Below are 23,275 nucleotides of genomic sequence, written 5' to 3'. Positions count from 1 at the left end.
TGAATGAATGGAGGGAGAAAATTGATGGAGACGATAAATGGAAGAAGTTAAGATGAATGGATGTTTGGAAGGAAGAAAACGGAAGGGTGAATGGTTGGATAGATGGAAGGAGGGCTGTATGGAAGAAAGAATGGATGGTCAGATGATCACATTTAAAGCGTTCGAGTCTGAAGCTAGTGAGACCTACACAGGTTGGAGTGACTGTGCCCCTGACATGGGTGGGTAGCCAGAAGAAAACATTTTTCATTCATCTATGAATAGTGTGACTCCGATCTCAGGCCTCACAGCTAGCTAGTCGCTGTGGTACAGTGGCCTGATGCTGCTAGCACATTGGTATCAGGAAAGAAGAGACTCGAGTGCTCAGACCTGCTGTGGAGGACCTGCCAACACAGGAGGCGGACAGAATGTTCTGTGCTGGACCCCATCCAGCTTCGGGAGGCAAATATCAAATACAGACACATTTCCCGACACCTCTGATGTGCAGACCGTGGTGCTGGAGGCTGCTGAAGTGGGGGAGGCAGAGACAAACACAACACGTGTCTCCCCCGGCCCGCAGGGACCCTCAGCTGTGCACCCTGAACACATGACACAGGCAGCCACCTTGCCAAGCCAAGAGGGCAAAGGCCTGGACAGAGATAGAAGATTGTAATGGTTAAGATAAGGGAGAGACCACTCCTAGCTTTTAGGGTCAGTGGCCACAGGTTAGGGTGAGTCTGACATATGAGCTTCAGCTCAGCACCTCTCCACAGGGACCTTCTCTTCCCGTCAGTGCTCCCGGGAGAAGCCAGTGGGGTTAGCTCAGGGGTTCTCAATCCTGGCTGCACATTGGATATGTCTAGGAGTTTTACAAAAGGCTGATGCCTCAGCCCCTGTCAACCCTGTACCCCAGAACCAGAGAGATATGTGTCTTTGGGAATAGCAGTGTTTGTTCACTGTATTTTAAAAAAAATATTTTGATTGATTTTTAGAGAGAGAGGAAGGGAGAGGGAGAGAGAGAGATAGAAACATCAATGATGAGAGAGAAACATTGGTGGGCTGCCTCCTGAACGCCCCCTACTGGGGATCAAGCCCACAACCCGGGCATATGCCCTTGACGGGAATTGAACACGGGACCTTTCAGACCATAAGCCGATGCTCTATCCACTGAGCCAAACCAGCCAAGCAATGTTCATTGTAGTGTTAAGAGCCACCCAGGTGATTCTAGAGTGCAGCCAGGGCTGAGGACCAAGCCGGCAGGAGGGCAGATTGTGTGTGCTGCGCAGGCCTCAGCTCCCTAAGTCCAGAACCCTGTCAACGGGTGCAAGGTCATAAGGCCTTGGGGAGCCTCGTGTGCCATCTTGTTTTAAATGTAGATACAGAGGACAGTAAGGGGTCTTGCTGGATGGAGGCCAGGAACTGAGACTCTCCTGAGGCTCATCGTGGTGAGAAAATCACGCACTGCCCGCATCTTACCACTCGCAGGTGTACAGGGCTATGCTCGGACCCCTCGCTACGTGCTCAAGACTTTGCTTTGGTGCAGCCCTTGAGGGCCAGGCCTCCGAGCTTTCTTGGGCAACAGCAGCCATCAATCAGAGGGGAGGCCCCGAAGCCCCGCGTGCGCCCCCTGAGCTACTCACGTTCACAATGACGAAGTCGAGCCAGCACCAGGCGCTGGTGAAGTACTTTTTGAAGCCGTAGGCCACCCACTTCAGCAGCATCTCGAACACAAAGATAAACGTGAACACCCTATCGGTGTAGTCCAGCAAGGCCTTCACCGTGGGCTTCTGGTCAAGGTAGTAGTCTTCAAAGGCCTGGCAGGAAGGGAACAGAATGGCAGGCTGCCTGGACTGGACTCCCACTGCTGGGGCCCAGCGATGGGGCAGGACCCCGCCAGGCCTGCCCCCCCCCCCCCCCCCCCCAGGGTTCTGGGAACCAGCTGGCCTGTATTGTTTTGTTTTCTCTGCTCTGGGGAGGTGGAGTAGTGGAGGAGACACTGTGCCATACAAACCAGGCCTTCCTCAGCCAACGGGCCCATGTGGTCATGCTCAGGCTTTGCAGGGGAGCTGAATGCAAGTGAGAAAGGAGGCCTTCTCAAACTGGAGTTTGGAAGTGAACCAAAGGGATGCTGACTGTGACCTGGTTTAAGAATAAAAGCATTCAAGGGTGTTCCGCATGTGCACAGAAATGAAAGTAAGAATCGCCAGTGAACCTCTGAAACAATGCTGGAGCTCCCCGGGAATCAAGGAAATGTAAATGAAGACACCGGGGTTTTCTTTTTCTAGATCGGTGAGGCTAAACAGGAAGGGGGCGGGGAGCCCCGGGTTCGTGTGGCTGTGGGGCTGGGGCCAGCCACTCTCCTGCATGGCCAGAGGGGAGGGAAAGCCAGTTCCCTCTTTTGGAAGGTCAGTTTGGTGACCTGTCTCAAAGGTTGCAGAAACCTAGCAACTCTGCCTTCAGGAACTTACCCTGAGGACACGAAATGTCCTGGTGCCCCGCCCAGATCCTGTTGAAGGGGACAGAGCGCCCATGCCCCACCGGCTGTGAATGTTGGCAGCTGCCAGCTCCTGAATGTCCCTCTCAGGAGGATGGCCCTGGGCTGAAGGAAGCGGCCTCCACCTTAGGAGGTCACCTGCCCCCTCGGGAGGCAGCCCAAAGCCAGTGACTGACTGTGCGTTTAAAAGGCCTCCAGGTGGGACAGCTCTGTGGCGCCCTCTATGCTTCAGAGCTCCCGTGGGGCCCGGCTGAGACCGGACTTCCTGGAAACCTGTGTCTTTTTCTAGCTCCTTTCCCTGTTCTCTGGGCTCCTCTCCCAGGCGGCCCCTCCGAGGGAGCGCTGGCGTGGACCGAGCGGCCACCATTGCATGAGCGAGGAAGGGCCTGTGGACTGAGACACTGCCTGAGAGGTGGCAGAGTGAGTAACTGTGGTTTCAGTTTGGAATGTGTATGTGGTACATGCATACAGACGATGGGACGTGAGATTCTCTTTGAGTGGCAGGAAAATGGGTGATGTCTTTTCTTTGCATTTTCCCATCATTTCCAAGTGGTGGGATTTTTTTTGTTTTGTTTTTGCACTTTGTCAGATGAAAACTCATGCTGGGTTTTTTTTTTCCAAAAGTACTCCAAGTAAAAGCATAAGGAAGACTAAATTTGGTGCCAGCCTATGGAGTCCCTTGGGGAAGGAGAGGGGAGGTGAGTGGAGAGCTGCTGAGGCAGGATCCCAGCTCCCTGCTGTGATGGGGGTGGGGGATGAGGGAAGTGGGGCAGCTGGAACGTGGGGAGAAGAGAGAGGGAGGGAGCAAGGGAGAGTGGAGGAGAGAAGGCCCATGAGGAAGGCATGAGCCAATGAGGTAATGAGGAAAGCCCCCAGTCAGCAGCAAATGTGGTTATTATTTCCGGCAGGGAGGGCAGGACGGAGGGCAGGGTCAGTGTGGAGAGAGCACCTCCAGCCTCCTCTTACCCTGCAATGCGGCCTCTGCACCCGGCCCTGGACCGAGACTCTGTTCCAGGTGGACGGTCACCGCCCTGCTGGTGCTGCCATGCCCGCTCTACCTTCCACCCTGTGGGCCAGCCCTGCTCTGGGGAGCCCTCTTCTACCTCCGTCCTGTGCCACCCCCACCTCTCAGATGAGGCCTTCTCAGCTGCCTTTGCTCCTCCCCGAGGCTGACCTGTACCCTGAGCAGTGTGGGAACCCGGCATTTAAGTGGGTGCCCAGACAGTCAGTAGATTGTTTCCAGGTTGGAGCCAGGAGCCAGGAGAGTGGGTTCTAGGCCTCCCTTTGACTAGCTAGCGGGGACCCTGGGCAGGTACCTCCAGGTCCTTGAGCTGTGACTCCTCACCCATAAAATGCGGACAACTGGGGACGAGCGTCCCCGCCTGTGCTGGACTCTACTTTGGTCCACTGGGGAGATGAGTGGAGACTGTGAAGCGACACTGAGCCACCAGACAGAGAGACGCATCCTTCCTTGTCCCACAAAGCCTGGAATTGGGCAAGGGGCTTAGGAAGTGTCCCCTAACCGAGAATCTCTTTTCCCGCAAGGCATAGCTACTCAGCCTCGCCGGGCAGCTTGCTGGGAATGCAGAGTCTCAGGCTGCAGCCGGATCTCTGGAATCAGGAACTGCATTCAGACAAGCTCCCCAGGTGACCACATTCTGAGAAGTGCTGTGGTAATGAGTTGCCGTGAGCTTTGAACACGCAATGGCAATATTTACAAGCGGCTTGATAAGATGAGGAAAGACCATCCTCTTTGTCCTGGGCCTTCAGAGAAGGCCGGTGTGTTTGGGGGTCAGAAGGTGGCTGGCGCGTCAGGGGCCTCGGGATCATATGAGGGCTGTTAGGCTTTGTAACTGACCAGCTGGGTAACCTTGGACAAGTCCCTTAAGCCCTTTGAAGGTCAGTTTCCCCACCTATAAAGTGGGATGCACACACTCGCTGCTTGAAATGCCTGCAGCCGGGTTTAGCAGGCCAGGTGGGCACCTCTAGCACCCACCATGCCCTGCTGCTGGGAGGAGCCCACGTGCTGGGCTGCAGCTCTCCTTCCGGCCACAGGTCGGGGACCTGCATCCCAGGAGTCAAGGGAACCCACCCATGCAGCTCCAGGGCCTCTCCCTTACCAGAGACCCGCTGCTGAGCAGGATCATGAAGACGATGAAGCTCTCAAACCAGCTGTGCTCCACGATGCGGTAGCAGGTCTTGCGCACCTGCCAGCCCACGGTCCATGGGAACTTGGCGGTGTTCACTTTGCACCAGGGACAGCGGCGGATGCAGCCTGTGGGGAGAGGTGCCTGATGGTGAGTGACCGCCCACTGGGAAAGGGGGAGCATTTTTGCTCCAGTCCTGCAGGGAGACCGCTCTGCTGGGAGATCCACCTGCCACCCCTTTGGAAAAGAATTCTTTCCTGGGATATGCAAGAAGCGGGGTCCCTCACAGGCAGTCTCTCTATCCTGCCCTCAGGGGCTCCTCTCCACCATCGGTCTGGCCCACTCTCATCTCCTCCCAACCTTCTTCCTTCTTTTTATTTTTTAAAAAATATCTTTTTATTGATTTCAGATAGGAAGGGAGAAGGAGAGACATCAGTGGTAAGAGAGAATCATTGATTGGCTGCGTCCTGCATGCCTCCTAATGGGGATCCAGCCCGAAACCCAGGCATGTGCCCTGACCAGGAATTGAACTGTGACCTCCTGGTTCTAAGGTCAACACTCAACCACTGAGCCACACTGGCTGGGATGACCTTCTTCCCTCTTGTAGATGATCCCTGTGGTCCCTGCGCTCATGCTTGCCTGTCCACAGAAGCCTGACAAATCATGTGGCCTGGGCCTGGTGGCGTCTGAGGGGCCATGCCCTGAGCCTGACGTGGCTGGGATGGGGCTTGGGTGCAGCCCAGCCCAGGGTCACGTGGAACTGGAAACTAGAAGTGTTTTCTTTATGAAAAATTTTAATTTTATTATTGAGGCCACAATTTCATGGTGTGCTTTATTCATTTATTGCACAAGTATCTACTGGGAACATAATGTGCCTCATTGCTCTAGACATTGAGGGAACTGAAGATGTCTAGAGCAATGAATGCCACAGTGTCTGCCCTTAGTGGCTAGGGGTCAGGTTAAATTCCTGATTTTTAATAGAGTGTATGAAGAGTAAGGTGCAGTTTCTGTCTTCAGAGGTGACACGGAAAACTGAAGGCAACAGCGCGTCCGCCCCTCCTCTGTCCTCTATGTCCCGAATCAAGAGCGGTTGTGGTAGTGACTCCTTTTCCCCTGGCAACCTCAAGAGGGTAAGTTTATAACTGAGGGGTTTTCAGGGGTGCCAGGAGGGCACAGCACCCATGGGCTATGTCCAACGTGGCATGAGACGCACATCGCGCCCCCAGGACTTGTGTCTGAGGCTGGTCCCTCGAGCCTGGGAGTGAGGCAGCAAGGGGGCCCTGTCTCCTGTGGACCCCAGGCCAGTGCCCTGGACACATAGGTGCCGGGTGAGTGTTGAACTGGATTCGGGCCCTAATTCATGTCAGTTACCTTCCGTGAAGCAGTCATCCGGTTCTTCCAGGTCATCGGCAAGCTCGGGGATCTTCCTGAGGATCTCCTCAGGATCCGGACAGTCCACCGTGCTGCCCTCGGAGGAGCTCCTGTCGCTCGCTCCCTGCGGGACACAGGCCCAGGGCAGTGATTCCAGCTCTCTGAGGCTGCCGGGGAACCTGCACTGCAGGCCCGACCTGCTGTGAGCGAGCTCGGAGATGCAGGGCTGGACCCTCCGGGGGGTCCCTCCCATGCCTGCTGCCTGGCCAGCTGAGGCCCAGACCAGTGATGCTCTCTGAGTGATGCGAGGCTTTCCCCCTCCAGACCCTGATGGAGTGTTAGCGATGGCCCGAGACACCATAATTACACCCATAAAGACTGTGCATTCACTGGGCTTGAATATTTAACCACGGAGCAATGCCGCAGGGGCCCTGCAGCCCTCCTGGCAGCTCTGGCCCTGTAATGTCTCCAGATGAATTCAATTAGGAGCTGACGCTGCTGGCCTATTAGTAAACCTGATAGCTTGGCTAATGGACCCAAATGGTGGGGTGTGTTCCCATCTGTCACTGTCAGGCCCCTCCCTGCCTGGCCAGGGTCATGGACAAAACAAAAACAAAACTAACACCCAGCAGTTGTGTACCGAAAACATGGACAGAGAAAAGCAGCCAGGGAGTCCTTAGCAGGCTCGGGAGGAAATCTGATTTCCCGTGTGGAAGGTGCAACCCTCGCCCGGCTGGACCCAAGTGGCTGTGTTCATCCGGGGCTCCCAGGTCCCGTGTCAGCCCACCCTCTTATCTTCCGCCGCTGTGGTCAGCCTTGCCCAGGGGCCCACAGCCAGTAGCTGGCATTCCTCAGGCTGAAGGGCTTGATAACTTTGGGGATGAATGATATATCTTCCCTATCTTTGCCTAGTTCAGTGCCTGTCACAGCGTCTGCCCTTAGCAGCCAGGGGTCAAGTTAAATTCCTGATTTTTAATCCAGTGTATGAAAGACGCTAACCCTCTACAGACACCTCTTTCCCTATAGCTCGTCTTCTTCAGAGATTTGTAATGAAACCACCAAGTTCATTGTTACCTCCTCTAAGACATTCCTAACCCCCGAGTCCTCCTCCTGCTCAGTGTGCATAAGGCTGTCAGCCGAGTGTTCAGCACTGACAGCCACTCCAGAGCGCCAGGATGTTTTTTGGTGAGAGAAAAAGGTGTGGATAAAGGAACTCGGGGATGGGGAGCCACGGGGGGGCTGTCTCCCCCACGGGCCACCCTGACTTTCATTGGCCGGCTTCACCCAACTCTCTCTGTGCACTGTCTTCGGTTTCCTTTCTCTTTGGTTGTCATTTTCTGGGCACTTATTCCATTTCGGGGAAGAGCCAAGCACTTGACAAGCAGCATCTCATTTAAGTTTCTAAAGAATCCTGCCAAGGTTACCATTCAGCATCACAGTGAAGACCAGGAGGCTCCCAGCCCCCCAGCCTCACTCTCCCTCCTAACGTCATGCCGAGGGGCTGGGAGGGACTTTAACAATTGCCAGATGTGATCTGAGGTTGGGAGGTTGAGTGCAGCCTGGAAGACCCCACCTCTCCAGGAAGCTCTCGACCTACCTCTGCAGGGGCCTGAACGGCCGCCTGGTCTTTCCACTTCTTGCCCAGGTATGGAGCCAGGTCCTCAGAGGACGTTCCAGAGCCTGGGCTCCTGGGTGCCGGGTGGTCCTCATAGCTCCTGACTTGCTGCAGCTGCTCCTGCTAGTGAGAGGGGATCCCAGCTCAGTACTCTGGCCCACCCTCCGCTGACCACTTCTAAATCAGGAGAGATCTTGTGTCTATGTAACTACACTCTACCCATCCATGCACCCGTCCACTCGTGTGAAGTGAGCGGGGAGACTCGATAGCTTGATAGATCTGTGTAACTCATGGCTTCATTACTTACAAGCCTTGTGACCTTAGGCAAGTTACTTAACCTCTCTGATCGTCATTTTTCCCATCTGCAAAAGTGAGAAGGCAAGGTCTACTTCATTCAGTTATGTTGATGACTTCAATATGTTCATGCTTGTAAAACACTTCGAACAAAGTGCTTGGCTCAGTCGATGTTAGCCATGACCATTGTCAATTGTCCAAAGGTCAGAGTGGTAGTGAACGTGGCTAGCTGGAGCCACCCGAGGACCCCAAAGTAACTAAAAATGCCTTTGAGTGGAGATAGATGCCCCAGAGTTCATGTCCTTTACTGTGGGGGTGGTGACGCCCTGCCCTTGGCCGTTACCCAGACAAAGGCATGTAAAATATGGCAGCTGATAGCAGCTGCTGGAACACAGAGAAGTGACAGCTGCGGGGAAGAAGGCAATGGAAGAGCCACAGACTCAAAGCGCAGCTGTGTCAGGCCATTTAGTGGGATGGCCAGCAGCCCTGCGTGTCCTGGGCCCCGCAGGGATCCCTGCCTTCCCATATTGTGCAGAAGTGCATGCCCCCAGTCATGGGGAAGAGGTTAATGAGGGTGGATACACAGTAGGGAACTGTGCCAAGTATTTAAAAATATATTACCCGAAGGCTGAAATTCTTTGGTGCCAAAAGGAACAAGTGACATTTCCCTGTAACATCCCTTGTTGGATAAATGAGTCACATAATGACCAGGACTCCGTAGGCTTCTGCTGAAGTTTAGAGGAGCCTGCTCGTGGACAGCATCCTGTTCTTAGAGGAATCTCATTAGCCTCTCACGCACAGAGCCTGGGTTTGGCGGAGCAAACAGGGCCGCTGTGTGAAAGACAGCCCCAAGCACCTCCAAGTGGCCTGGGGCTCAAGAGGGGCCCTGCTCCCTGCTTGCCCCGGGAATCCTGACCCTTTCTTCCAGGTGCTCAAATGCCACCTCCTTCAGGAAGCATGGCATGGCTTGCACTTCCTATGTCAAGGGTGCCTCTGCCTGGCTAGCCTGGAGCTCTTCCAGGCCGTGCCAGCCCTGATGTTGGTAAATCTCTGTATCATCATTCCCTTCTGCCCCTGTCGCTCCCTCCCTGAGACTTCTCCTTGCTTCCCATGGCCGTCCAATGGGAGAACTCTCACCTGCCCGTGTGGGATCACTTCCTGCTGGGAGCTCTGAGCATCCTCCTCTTCCTCCTCCAAGTCATCGAGGTCAGATTCAGCCTCGGCAATGGGCACAGAGACCCATACGTTAGGATTGGTGACGAAGTCACTGTGGCTGTCCCTGGGGTCTCTGGGAGCCGGGAGCCCTCCAGGGCTCCCCAGGGCCGCATCGGCAGCGATGCGGTTCTCGGCTTTGGAGCTGGAGAGTGGGATCTTCACCGCCAGCTGGGGCTCTGCCTTGGTCCGCGAGAACAGGCAGGGCCTGCGGAAGAAGCTGCGAACAGTCTTCATGGTGCGATGGCCAAACGCCTGGACCCGGGCCAGGGCCACCTGCAGGTTGTTCATCTCCCCATCCTCCTCTGGGGCCGTGAGGTTGTCGGCGCTGAAGGAGTTCAGCAGCAGGGCGATAAACAGGTTGAGCACCTGAAGAGAAGGAGTGGAAGGGAAGGCTGCTCAGTCAACGACCTGAGCCCCTCCATGGCCCACCTGGCCCCAGCGACACCGCAGAATAGCCGCACCTGGGCCTCTCCCTGCATCCCGGGATGCTTTCCCTCCTGGGGGAACGGACCGTCTGAGAGCAACCGAGGAGAGCCTTGGGGATGTCATAAGTGACCTGCCCTGTGTACATAGGCTTGGAAGCCTGTTCACCACAGAGGAGGATCGCCCCTGCTGAGCGAAGGGACGTCCAGGGACAACAGAGCGGAGCAGGTGTGGGCCTTCCTGGGACCACCTGCCAAAGCCTTGTGTCCTAGTCCTCACTCTGGAATCCTGGACACATCTCATTGCTTCCAACCTCACGCCTGACCTGTAAGCAGGGAGAGGGGATGCTGAACCTCTCAGAGGGGCTGTGAAGAGGAAATGATGGAGAGATGGATGTAAAAGTGCTCAGAGAGGCAAACCTCCTGCCTGAAGGCTAGGGCCTGGGGCTCTGCAGGGACGATGAGCTCAGCCTACAAGAAAGGGGGTTCAGCCAGCCCCCCACTGGGAATGTGGCCGGAAGGCATCTCTGCCTCAGGAACCTGGGTGGGAAAGGCTCGGAAGAGCCTGGATTTGCTGTTTCATCTCTCTTCTTGGTTTCACGTTCTCTGTCTTACGGGAAAAGAACCTCAGCGGGTTGACTTCCAGGGCAACAAGTAAGGGGCCTCTGGAAGTCCACCTCCCCCTACAGCCAGTGGGTGCTGGGAGACCAAGGGGGTCCAGAACCAGCGTGGCTGGAGACAAGCTGAGGGCGAGGAGCCAGGCTGGGGCAGAGAAGGGGTGCTGGGGCCGATTGTCAGGAAGTCTCCAGAGAGGCTCCCCTCAAGCCTGGGAGTGGACTGTGTCATTGCCACGGTGGGCTGGACGCTGCCCATGGTACAGCTTTCCTTATTCATCTGGTCCCATTGCGCTTGCTCCCTGCTCCTAGCTAGGCCCTTCGTAGCTTGGAGAAACCAGCCGGCTTTACTCCCCTGGAGAAAAATATTTTCTGAAACTCCCAGGAGCGGGGAAGGAAATTTTTCCTTTAACGACTAACAGCTATCCCTTATTGAGTTCCTGCCATAGCCCAGACACTGCAGCGGCAATTTGCATATGTCATCTCCTGTAATTTAATTCTCGCAGTAAGCCCACGAGCAAGCACTGTATTCTTGATTTTAAGGAAATGAGAGCTCGGGGATATTGCCTCTGGCGCTGGGTCGGCCACCGCTACCAGCAGTGGAGCTGGGGTTCTAAGCCAGGTCCTTCCTTTTCTGCCACGTGTGCTCATTCCCACAAGTCAGGCTGCCTCCCAAGGGACAGCTCTTACGATGTGACTTATAAATGACTCTGAAAAGTCTGAAGGCCTTCAATCTGGGAGGGACTCTGTGGGCATAAAAAATGTGCAACGTCCAAGCTTTTCAGGACAACCCGGAAGTTTCCACTGTTGCCCAGGGACAGTGCCCCAGGGGGGCTCCACACTCACCACCAGGTTCCCCAGCACCATCACTGTCAAGAACAGGATGAGGCAGATGGACTCCTGGCCGACTTCCATGCAGGCCCACATGTTCTCAATCCACTCCCCGCAGAGTATCCGGAAGATGATGAGGAAGGAGTGGAAGAAGTCGTACATGTGCCAGCGAGGCCAGTCCTCGTCGGGCGCAGAGATCTTGTGCCGTTTTTCCCGGTAGTTATCCCCGAGGAGCTGCTTGCCCACCAGAGCGAAGATGAAGACAATGATGGCCAGGATGATGGTGAGGTTCCCCAGAGCCCCCACCGAGTTCCCGATGATCTTGATGAGGGTGTTTAAGGTGGGCCAGGACTTGGCCAGCTTGAGGACCCGCAGCTGCAGAGAAACAGAGACGGTGTCAGGTCCTGGAGGCTGTTCTCATCACCTTTCATCTCAAGTCTTGGCCAGGCACCAAAGGCCTAGGAAAATCACAAGGCAGCTCATTCCATTAAGATGGGGATGCTCCCAGGAAGGTGCCCTTACAGAACTTTCTTCCTATGTCATGAGCTACTCAACAATATTATCAGTCCTCTGTGGTCCCTGCATATTCAAGGTGCTTCACTGACTGTGGCAAAGTCAGGGGGCTTCTACTGGGGTGGTGGTCTTGCCGTACGTACTCTATTCTGTAGCCACTGGCCTCCTGGTGTGGGCCTATTCTATGGGGGTGGAGTACAGGCTGATGGAACTCACAAATAAGTGAGAACGGTCCAGTTTTGACCTGAAGAGAGGCTGGCCTCCTGCACATAGGGCATGGCCCATTGCATTTGAGAGGTATTGGCTATTTCTTAGGGCATTTCTTATCTTGGGGCCATGGATGTGTGTATCTGTGATAGCATAGATACTGAAATAGCAAGTATCTATGATATCACAGACCCAGCAATAAATGACCCATGTGTTCATTGAATAGATCAACCAAACTGCCCACCTTATTGAATGCCAACCACTTGTATACATGGCACTGTGCCAGCCTGAGAGGTGTGTGGAGAGAGGATCCTGCCCTCATGGAATGAATGGTTTAGTTAACAAAGACAAGTCAAAGAGCCTGGCTGGCGTGGCTCAGTGGTTGAACGTCGACCTATGAACCAGGAGGTCATGGTTCGATTCCCAATTAGGGCACATGCCCAGGTTGCAGGCTCGATTTCCATTGTGGGGCGTGCAGGAGTCAGCTGATCAGTGATTCTCTCTCATCGTTGATGTTTCTACCTCTCTTTCCCTCTCCCTTCCTCTCGGAAATCAATAAAAAAATATTTTTTAAAAAGACAAGGCAAAGACCCCTCAAAGTCTTCATTGTACACCCAAATGTGCTAAATTCCACAAGAGAGCAAAAGCACCATGCGTAAAGATGTATAAACACTTAAAAATACATTTGTGTGGTTCTCTAATTTGTTAGAAAGAAATATCTGGGCTCAGCTGTCATGGGGTGTTTATGGAGCACCTACCAAGGGCCAGGCTCTGCATCGGGTGCTAGGGTGACAGAGCAGGACAGCAAGTTTTCTCACCCGCACAGCAGTGAGTGCATCCCAGGGGAGGAGGGTTAACCCTCTTCCACAGGAAGCGCCGTGCCTTAGACCTAATCAGGACGTCATCCTCCTCATACCGGAAGCAGAGCTTGAAACACCAATTCTGTGGACTGGACACAGAGGCGGCTGACAAACCCTAACAAAAACTGAGTGTTTGTCACTAGACAGAGCCCTTTAGTGGAGGGTATTGGGAGAATGCAAACTTTCCTTAGCAACACGATTGATAAGTTTCCATTCTCACGGTAAACTCTGGACCAGAGCAAAAGCAGAGGTTGGAGTAGGGCCCTGCCACAGGGTGACAGCCACCCACCACACCACAGAGTCTGAGGGGCCTGACTTGGGACCGTGAGGGACACAGGGGCAAGCTCACTGGCACCTGAGCAAAAAGGCCAGGCATTGGCTCTTGTCTGAATCCCACCTGGCTAATGGTTCCCATTGGCTCTTGTCTTAATCCCACCTGGTTCCTTAATTAGTTGGGGTGGGGTTGGGATGGAGAGTTTAGATATTAATATAGTTGGATTCTAATACAGTTGACCCTCAAACAACATGGGGGTTAGGGGTGCAGGCCTCCCATGCAGTCAAGAATCCATGTATAGCTTTTGACTCCCCCCAAAACTTAATTATTAATAGCCTACTATTGACCAGAAGCCTTACCCACAACCTAAACAGTCAATGAACACATATTTTATGTTGTATGTATTATATACTGTGTTCTTACACTACAGTCAGCTACAGAAAGGAAAATGTCATTAAGAAAATCATAAGAGAAAACACATTTACAGTATTTACTGGGGGGGGGGGGAACCTCGTGTAAGTGGACCCACACAGTTCAAACCCATGTTGTTTAAGGGTCAACTATATTAGAATCCCCTAAGATAGCAGTTTGTTGTCCATAATTAAGCTTATATTAAACTGTAAGCAAGTTGTGTATAATAATCATTATAGGGTATAAATGGAGTCATCCTCTATTAATCCTTTTGTTGTCTTTATAAAGGACAGGAAAACAGGGTCCCTCCATTTGCTGTTCTAGAGATGTCTGGGCTTGGGGACCACTACTGTTAGCCAGTCAGTCAACACTCATTTACAGAGTGTTTGATGCTGGGCTGTAATGCATGCGCCCCCACTTCCCCAAACCACCTGGCTGGCTCCTGCTGACACTAGAATGAGTGGTGCAGGAAAGCACCCCCACCTGTGTCCATGTTCCCCTTGACCTTCACCTCCACCTCCACCCCCATCCAGTTGCTCTCTGTAGCCTTTGCCCAGCTTAGCATTACAACAAAAGAATTGCTTCATATTATCACAGAAAATTTATAAACTATTGCTTTTAATAGTTGCTGAGTATTCCTTCATATCTAATTAACCTCTCTAGTTAATGTCATAACTAATCTAAAATGTTCTGTTTAGGGGGAAAAGTACCCTGCTTCATATCCCAATCGATAAGCCATGGGGTTAAGTCTTTCAGTGTTGAAGACCAGTTAGGTTTTTTGAACGAAACGAAGCCACTCTTAGCAAAGATTTTACTAATGGTGTGGCCACCACTGAGTTGAGAGAGAAAGGCATGGGGACCAGAAAGCAAAGAAATAAAGCCGCGCTGAGAACTCTGTCAAAGAAAGCACGCGGGCATGTTGCACGCAGAGCGGCCTGAGGCTGGCCGTCTAAGATTTAAAGGAAGTGAATTGCAAAGGAAACCATGGCCCCTGGCTGCAAAGCCTTTGTCTGTTTAAAAGGTAAAATGAGCCTCGGCCCCCCATTCCCCCCCAAGCTGTGGGCAAGCTCTGAAGGCTGCACAGGCCTGGCTCGCATCACACTATGACAGGAGAGAGAAATAGCCCTTATTGGTGAAGACACTGAGTTCGGGGACTGTTTGTACAACACGAGAATTATTTACTGTTGATTAAGTCACAGATTTTTTTAAAAATTTTTATTAAAAATATATTTTTATTGATTTCAGAGAGGAAGGGAGAGGGAGAGAGAGATAGAACCATCCATGATGAGAGAGAATCATTGATCGGCTCCTTCCTGCCCACCCCACACTGGGGATGGAGCCCGCAACCCCTTGCGTGTGCCCTGACCTGGAATTGAACTGTGACCTCCAGGTTCATAGGTCGACGCTCAACCACTGAGCCACACCGGCTGGGCAAAGTCACAGATTTAAAGAAACAAAATAAAACTAAACTACTTAACAGAATTGTAAGTTGGGAAGGGGTAACAAATGAACATTTGTCTTGGAGAAAGTAAAGGTTTTAGCTAACTTTCACTTTGTTTAAGCTAACTGCTCATGCTGGAATTACTAAGGTAAACCACTCAAAGAATAAAAACAGAGTCTTCTGTTTCAAAACCAATAAAAGGGAAAAAGGAATAAAGAAAAACAAACAACCTAAAAGAAATCGAGAAGGGTGGGGGCAGAGAGAGAGAACACAAGTGTACTTGAGCACCAAGGCAAATGGAAAACCCCCAATGTAAGGAGAGACACATATCCAGATCTAGGGGTGCTCACAGAATGAGTGGGCTACTTGCTTTGGTTCAAAGACAAAGATTGGATGGTCAGAACTGGATAAGAATTTAAAATCTGACTATGCTATTTACAAGAGACATATAAAAACCTTCATGATACACAAGGATTAGAAGAGAAAGAATGCATAAAGATATATGAGGCAAATTCTAAACAAACAAACAAACAAACAAACAAAAAACCAAAACAAAAAATAAACCCATTCTTGAATTAACATCAAGGAAGGAGATTTTTAAGGCAAAAAGTATTTTAGGGACAAAGAAGGTCAATTCTGAGTGGTAAATTTCACTTCACTGGGAAGATATAACAGCTTCAAATTTGTATACATTTAATGACACAACCTCAGGATAACACCAGAAGGAGAAAGAGACCTCACCATAATCATAGTGGGAAATATTTTTATACACCATTTTCTCATAATTACTAGACCAAGCAGGGATATAGAATATTTGGACCATACCATGAACTCCCTGTACTGAGCGGATTATGCAGTGTATTGCACCCTGCAACAGCAGAAGGCACATTCTTTTCAAGAACATAAGGAACATCTTCAATATATTGAGCCAAAAGGAAATTATCAATATATTTCAAAGCACTAACATCATACAATACATGTTCTTGGACTATAACACAATGAAGCCAGAACTCAATGGCATAAAGATAACTGGAAATACCACATACGTCTTGAAATTGAGAACCATGCTTCTAATTAACCCGAGTCAAAGAATAAATCAAATTAAAAATGAGAAAATATTTAGAACCAAATAATAAGGGAATTCTACACATCAAGGTGGTTCTTAGAAGGAAATTGAAGTCTTAAATGAATATAGTGGGAAAAAATTGGTTGACAATTCCATCTTAAGAAGTTAGGAAAGGATGAAATATGCAGAACGGAGAATGTAATTAAGATAAGATGCAGGGTTAATTGACACAGAAAACATCAATGCAGTACAGAGGATCCACAAGCTAACAGTTGGTTCTTTGAAAGGATTGATTAAATTGACGATTTTTTTGGTAAGACTAAAAAAATAAAATAAAGAAAAAAGATGAGAGAAAGCACAAATCATTATTTTTAAAAGAAAGAAAAAGGTAACATAAGTACAAGTGATGTGGGCCCTTAAAAGATAACAGCATAGCAGCTGACTGGGTGGCTCCGCTGGTTAGAGTGTCGTGCCATACACCAAGAAGGCTGTGGGTTTAATTCCCGGTCACGGCACATACCTACTAGTAAATTGTGGTTAAAAAAAAGAAAAAAAAGATAACAGCATAGCACGCACAACTTTATGTCAATACACTTAAAATTTAAATAAGAAGGAAAACTTTAGAAAAATACAACTTACCAAAACTACTTTGAGAAATAGGAAACCTGACCAGTTCCACAGCCATTAAGAAAAGTAAATCATTAATGAAAAACCTTGACCTCCAAATGGCTTCATTAGAGAATTTTACCAAACCCACCAGGAGCAAATAATTCCACTCTTACCCAAAGTCTGGGTGTCGAAGAAGAGGAATATTTTTCACGAAGATTAGCATAACCTGGCAGTTAGCATACTAAAACCTGGCCAAGGACAATGCAAGCAAAGGAAAGTATAGGACCAATATTGCTCATCAATGCGGATGCAGACATTTTAAGCAAACTCTTAGCAGGCTGAACCTTCCAATGAATCAAGATTATATCACGATCGGGTTGGGTTTATCCCAGGAATGCAAAGTTGATTTCACGTTAGAAAGTCAATTAATATGACTTACTTCTCTAATAGATAAAAGGAGAAAGTCTTGTGATTATTTTAGTGCATGCGGAACAATTGTTTGATAAAATTAAACATCTATTCACAATAAAAATATAAGTAGTATGTATACTTTTTATTCCTCAACTGAGGATATGTCTTTATTGACTTTTTTTAGAGAGAGGGAAGGGGGAGAGAAGAAGAGAGAAAGGAAGAGAGAGAGAGAGAGAGAGAGAGAGAGAGGTGAGAGAGAAACATTGATTGGTTGCCTCCCACATGCACCCTGAGAGAGAAACATTGATTGGCTTTTGGTGCACAGGACAACGCCCAACTAACTGAGCCACCCGACCAGGTCCATAACAAATACTTCTAACAAAAAAACTTTCCTAAACTGATTTTTTTTAATCTTTAAAAAAACTTGTCACAAATATCAGACTTGGTGAAATATTGAAAGCATTCTCTCTGAGAGCAGGAGAACAGCAAGGATATCTGCTGTGAACACTTCGTTCCAACAGTGTACCGGATGTCCTAATCAGCACGATAATGTAGAATCTAATGAACAAAATAAACTGACGAACAAAATGGAGCCAGAAGCATGGATACATGGGACAGACCTGCTTATGCCTGAGGGGGAGGGGGCTGGGAGTGGCTGGATAAAGAAGGTGAAGGGACTACACAAGAACATAGATGCATAGTCCGTGGACACGGAAAATAGTTTGGTGAAGGAAGGGGCTGGTGGGGTGGGTGGGCAAAGGACCGGGGAAAGGGGGACACCTGCAACTGTGTCAACATTAAAAATGTTTCATCAAAAACCCCAATGGTATAAGGCTTAGTAAAGAAGAGACAAAACTCATTTGCATGATATGATTGTGTTAATACATTTAAAAGATTATATAGATAAATTGTTAGAATTAATGAGAGATTTCTGGATACAAGGATATTAAATAGTAAAATGCTAGTAAAAACATAAAAACCAGAAGAGGAAATTTAAAGAGATATTTCATTTAGAGCTTAGGCGCCTGCCTCTTATCATCATTTTCTAGATACTTAGAAAAATCTGCCTTTTGGTGAAAACTATGATTTAATTCGGATCCCCTCACATTCCCAGGTTATGGCTAAAGGGCCCTGAGGCCCACTCTGCCTTTCTCCTCCACAGGCTGGCGAAGGCACCATCATCTCAGGCAGATGTCATCACCTGTGGGTCAGGGCACACGTGTGTCCCAGGACATGCTTCCTTTGGCCTGTGGCGTGTTTGGGTGGAAGGGGGCAGAGGCAGGGAAGAGGAGAGGAGGGGCATCTGTAACACTGTCAACAATTTTTTAAAAATTTTGAATTACTAGCCAATATGAAACATTTTCACATAAAATCTGGATTTCTGTTTTCTCATAAAAAATTAGAAACACTGACAACAATGGACGAGTCCCCCGATTTCCGTGTCCTCCCTGGAGCCGGGCTCTGTGCTGGTCGGCCTAGAGAGGACTGAGTGGCCCCTGCCTGTTTTATGGGACAAGTGCCCGGTGCCAAAAGCTCTTCTTTGGCCAATTTATTTCACTGCCTGCCTGGTTCCTATGGGCATTTGCATTTGCCACCCCAATGCAGGGACCTCAAGTCCAGGAGCTCAGTGCTGTTGGGCTGGGTTCCCTGATGGGGCCCTAAGCAGACTTTCTGGCCTGGAAATGGACTTAGTGACACTTCTGAGCTCTGTCCCCTTCCTTCTGTCATCTCTCCGGAGCCGGACACTAGGCAGCCGGCGGGCACTGCGAGAATACTGAGAACAGGGGTCAGTGAGGCACCGCGCTCCCTCCAGATGGCCTTGGAAACTGGAGACCCCAGTGACCCCAGGCTTTCCTGGCAATCTGACAAACCTGACAGATGTGGCTCTTACAAGAGTGGGTGGCTGTGGGCAACGGGGCACCAGCTACTTGAATAGAAGAACTGCTCCTATAGAGGGTGCACCGGAGCTGAGTTTGGAGAAGAGTCAGGCCATGAGGCTAGTAGGTGGCAGTTTTCGAGGTGACACATGGGGGCTGTGATTGGGGCACTAGGGAGTCAGAGGATGACCTCCGTGAGGCGGGAAGAGCTGGGACTCCGGGGTCAAGCAACCTGGCTTTGAAATGCAGGTCTGCTGCTCACCCCCTCGCCCCCTCACCCCTCGGCAGCTGGGAGACTTTGGGTGGTTGTTTAACTGCTCTGCATCTGTTACCCTCAGCTATCCATGAGGATATTAGAAGCAACTCTTGCCTTAGCCAGTTTGGCTCAGTGCATAGGGCGTGGGCCTGTGTATTGAAGGGTCCCGGGTTTGATTCCGGTCAAGGGCACATGCCTGGGTTGCAGGAGGCAGCCAATCAATGATTCTCATCATTGACGTTTCTCTCTCTCCCTCTTCCTTCCTTTCTGAAATCAATAAAAATTTGAAAATAAATAAAATAAAAAAGCAACTCTCTGTAAATCTGAAATGAGGAATGTTATGTGAAAGGATTAGCACTGTGCCCACATCATCAGCGCCCAAGAAGCAATAGCTGCTATGAGTATCCTCGTTACTGTTATTTGACAAGAGAACAGGAGGGTGCTGGGAAGTCCCCGCCTGGTGCAGATGAGGCGACCCAGGCCCGGAGAGGAGAAGGCACGCCCCCACTTTGAATAAGTGAAAAGCACCAAGTCTCCTCTCCAGCTTCCAGGGGTCATGTCCTGCCGCTTCCCACAGGGACAGGCAAGGAAGAGGGAGCAAGGGACAGGGTCTGTTCCCAGGGGTGAGCCTCCCCGGATGTGGGGAAGTTTCCCGAGTCGCCAAGAGAGGCCCTTACCAGGCGGAAGGACCGCAGCACCGCCATGCCGCCCTTCTTGGACGTGACCAGCTCGATCAGGCTCACGGTGACAATGATGCAGTCGAAAATGTTCCACCTCTTCTGGAAGTAATAGTAGGGGTCAAAGGCAATGATTTTGAAGAGCATCTCAGCCGCAAAAAACACGGTGAAGACCTGCGGAGGGAAACGAGGAGCCATCTCAGCCAGGGTCCCTGGGGGCAGGGGGCAAAGATGAATAGGGCAGCAGCGAGGTGTCTTTTTTTTTGTAAACTAGCAAACCCCTTTCCCTTGTTTGTGTTCAGCGTCTATATTATCTGCAGGCTCCTGGAAGATTGGGGCTGGGAACACTCGATGTGCAGCAGAGAGAACTCTGTGGACCAGAGCTCAGGGCGTACGCATTGGAACCCACGCTTGAGTGTGTCCATCTGCACGGCGAAGAGGGGGAATAAGTGGATAATCATGAGGATAATCGTTATGACATAATTATGTAAACGAGCAGTCAATCTGGTTCAGTAGTTTAAAGCGTGGATGATGGGGCGACGCAGACCCAGATAAAAATCCCAGCTCGGCCGTTTCCGAGCTTGTGTAAGCTGGGGCAAGTCACGCGCCCTCTCCGTACCCCAAGCTCCTTGTGTGTATAATGAACATCAAAGTGAGATAATGCGAGTCCAGGCCTCAACAAAGGTCCTGGCAGACAGTCATTCGCTAATAAATAATAGCTATTGGCAAGAAGAAAAATAATATACTGTCTCAGGTTCTGTCCCGCTCTGAGTGTCTTAGGACAGGATTCTGACCTCGAAAGAGGCCAGGGCCAGGCCCAGGCCACACAACAACCAGTAGGGAAGGGAGACAGGGAAGAAGAAAGCAGAGACCAGGGGCCGGGGCTTTGCTGTCCGTTGATCTCATCGATGCCTGTCACCAGCCTGGGCAACAGAGGGTTGCACTGCTTTTACAGAGAAGGAATGGGTTGAGAGTGTCAGGGTCTTGGCTAATGGCACAGACTGCCATGGTGTTCTTCAAAGGGCATCTGTGGGGTGCGCTCGGTAGGCAAGTCAGTGTGGGGTGGGGGCGGGATGGGTTAAGGTCCTGTGCCCTAGAGAAACCTGGACAAGCCTGACTCCCCTATCCCAGCTGTGTCACCTTGGGCGGGATTCACAGCCTCTCTGAGTCTCAGTGCTCCCTTCTGGGCCGTGAGGGTGATGATACTCTCAGAAGGTCGTGACTCTGAGCTAATACTTATAAAGCACCTGTAGGCGCCCCGAATGCCTGCCTTTCTTTCATTTCAAAAAAACAGGCGCTCTGCTCTGTCACAGTGGTGGAGGCCTCTCTCTCTCTCTCTCTCTCTCTCTCTCTCTCTCTCTCTCTCTCTCTCTCCTCAACCTCTCCAACTGTAAAATGGGGGTGTGGACCCAGAAGTCTCTTCCATAAAGCCCTCTGTGGTCTACGCTGACTTCTTAAAAATAAGCTCTCTCTTCTCTTCCCATTTCTCCTTTTCTGGAAGGAAACGGGAATGTCCATATCTTTAAACAGGAAAGTGGCCTTTACACTTATTTCAAGGTAGAGGCATCTGAAACCGTGAGAATTCAAGTGGTCAGGGCTTTCCTGGTCCACTTCCCTGTGCTCGTTCATCCCCAAGAAATTCCCACCAGCTCAGCCTGGTCCTCTGGACTTGACTTCCTGAACTCAGCGTCCACACATCTCCTGCACTGCTCCTCTGCCTTCAGCTAGCTAGACCAATGCTCCAATCAATGAGGGCATGTGGCCACCCCACCCAGAGCTCCCCAGCCACGGTGGCATGGCTGCCGGGCACTCACAATGTTGCCTATCTGGAACATGGTTTCGAAGGTGTGGCTCATGTTGTGGTGCTCCATGGACATGAAGACTGTGTTCACCACGATGCACAAGGTGATGGTGAGCTCCGCAAAGGGGTCCGTCACAATCCTAAACAGAAGTGTCTTGAGCTTCAGCCACATGGGGCAGCACTCCCAGATCAGATACTTCTGAGCCAAGCTGGTCAAGCAGGGTGGGCACCTCTGTTCAGATTCCTCCAGTTCTGCATGACAGGTGTAGTCAACGACAGCTGTCAGCCAGGAGTCACTTCAGACCCCCATCCCCTAGACCCGTGATGGCGAACCTATGACATGCGTGTCAGAGGTGACACGCGAACTCATTTTTTTGGTTGATTTTTCTTTGTTAAATGGCATTTAAATATAAAAAATAAATATCAAAATATACATCTTTGTTTTACTATGGTTGAAAATATCAAAAAATTTCTATATGTGACACGGCACCAGAGTTAAGTTAGGGTTTTTCAAAATGCTGACACGCCGAGCTCAAAAGGTTCGCCATCACTGCCCCTAGACCTTGTCATTTACGAATAACCACTACCTTCAATCTCCACTTCAGCCTCCCTTTCTCCCATTAGTGTTTCCTAGTTTTTGAAGTTCCTTCAGTCCAGCAACCCCAATCCAGTCTCTCCCCATCTAGTCCTCCAAACCATGCACCCTACACCTTTTAAATATATATTTTATTGATTTTTTACAGAGAGGAAGGGAGAGAGATAGAGAGTTAGAAACATCAATGAGAGAGAAACATCGATTAGCTGCCTCCTGCACATCTCCTACTGGGGATGTGCCCACAACCCAGGTACATGCCCCTGACCGGAATCGAACCTGGGACCCTTGAGTCCGCAGGCCGACGCTCTATCCACTGAGCCAAACCGGTTTCGGCAACCCTACACCTTTTAACTGCTCATCACCTATGTTATGTCTTTACTTCTCAACTTACCTAAGTTAGAGTTCATGTCCTTCCCTCTATCGAGTCCTTTGCAGACACCTGCAATTCCCTTGCCCCTCTTCCCCTTCATTGTGCTTATCTGGCAGAACCCCAACTCTGAATAAACCCAATGCAAAGACTATTCCGCACCTGACCAGCTGAACCTGGATGCAAAAAGTACATGACTGTCCTAACCGGTTTGGCTCAGTAGATAGAGCGTCAGCCTGCGGACTGAAGGGTCCTGGATTCGATTCCGGTCAAGGGCATGTACCTTGGTTGCAGGCACATCCCCAGTAGGGAGTGTGCAGGAGGCAGCTGATCAATGTTTCTCTCTCATCGATGTTTCTAACTCTCTATCCCTCTCCCTTCCTCTGTGTAAAAAAATCAATAAAATATATATTTTTAAAAAGTACATGACTATGCTGGCTGGTCCCACTAGGGATTCATGAGTCCCAGCTGGTCACTGTCCAAAAATTCTGCACATTTCTCTATTTCAGTCCACACCTTCAGCCTTCCAGACTACTATTTCTCACTTCCTCCTCTCTCCTCCAACCTCCATCTCCCCCTCTCCACTCCTCTCTCTGGCACTAAAAAGAATCACAGGAAGCAGTGCTGAGTGAGGAATCTTGCTGAGACACCATTGTGGCAGGAAGCAGCCTGTCTGTGAGGCAGGACAGGAAGAGACTCAGCCTTGTAAACAGCCTCAACTTTGCTGCTCTTGACTGGGGAGATACAGAAGCTAAAAGAATTATGCACTTGCTAGCTTGTAAATGATCAGGGTTTTCCCCCCAAAGAGTCTTCTGCAAAAAAACTATTCCAGAAAGAACTTTCCTCCTGTTATTATTAAAGAGATGTCCCCCCTCTTATTAACAGCCTATGTCTCCACCTGTGCTAGCCACTTCAAGAATTTATGGAACAT

The 23,275-nt window shown here is 50.3% G+C and overlaps 1 protein-coding gene across 1 annotated transcript in view; it reads right to left on the bottom strand.

Annotated features, from left to right (window-relative positions):
* The window catches only part of SCN10A (sodium voltage-gated channel alpha subunit 10), an 81,451-nt gene that overhangs the window by 17,754 nt on the left and 40,422 nt on the right, over positions 1-23,275 (bottom strand). The window contains exons 13-20 of the mRNA XM_023763386.1: positions 21,396-21,634; positions 19,582-19,755; positions 10,995-11,354; positions 9,035-9,478; positions 7,586-7,723; positions 5,989-6,112; positions 4,591-4,745; positions 1,617-1,790 (exon numbers count right to left, since the gene is read on the bottom strand). Coding sequence (XP_023619154.1) covers positions 1,617-1,790; positions 4,591-4,745; positions 5,989-6,112; positions 7,586-7,723; positions 9,035-9,478; positions 10,995-11,354; positions 19,582-19,755; positions 21,396-21,634 — 1,808 coding nt within the window. The remainder of the gene's footprint in view (positions 1-1,616; positions 1,791-4,590; positions 4,746-5,988; positions 6,113-7,585; positions 7,724-9,034; positions 9,479-10,994; positions 11,355-19,581; positions 19,756-21,395; positions 21,635-23,275) is intronic.

This window comes from Myotis lucifugus, unplaced genomic scaffold, assembly GCF_000147115.1.
Source record: "Myotis lucifugus unplaced genomic scaffold, Myoluc2.0 scaffold_283, whole genome shotgun sequence".
Classification (NCBI taxonomy): Eukaryota; Metazoa; Chordata; class Mammalia; order Chiroptera; family Vespertilionidae; genus Myotis; species Myotis lucifugus.
This window is presented reverse-complemented; position numbering and strand designations above follow the sequence as displayed.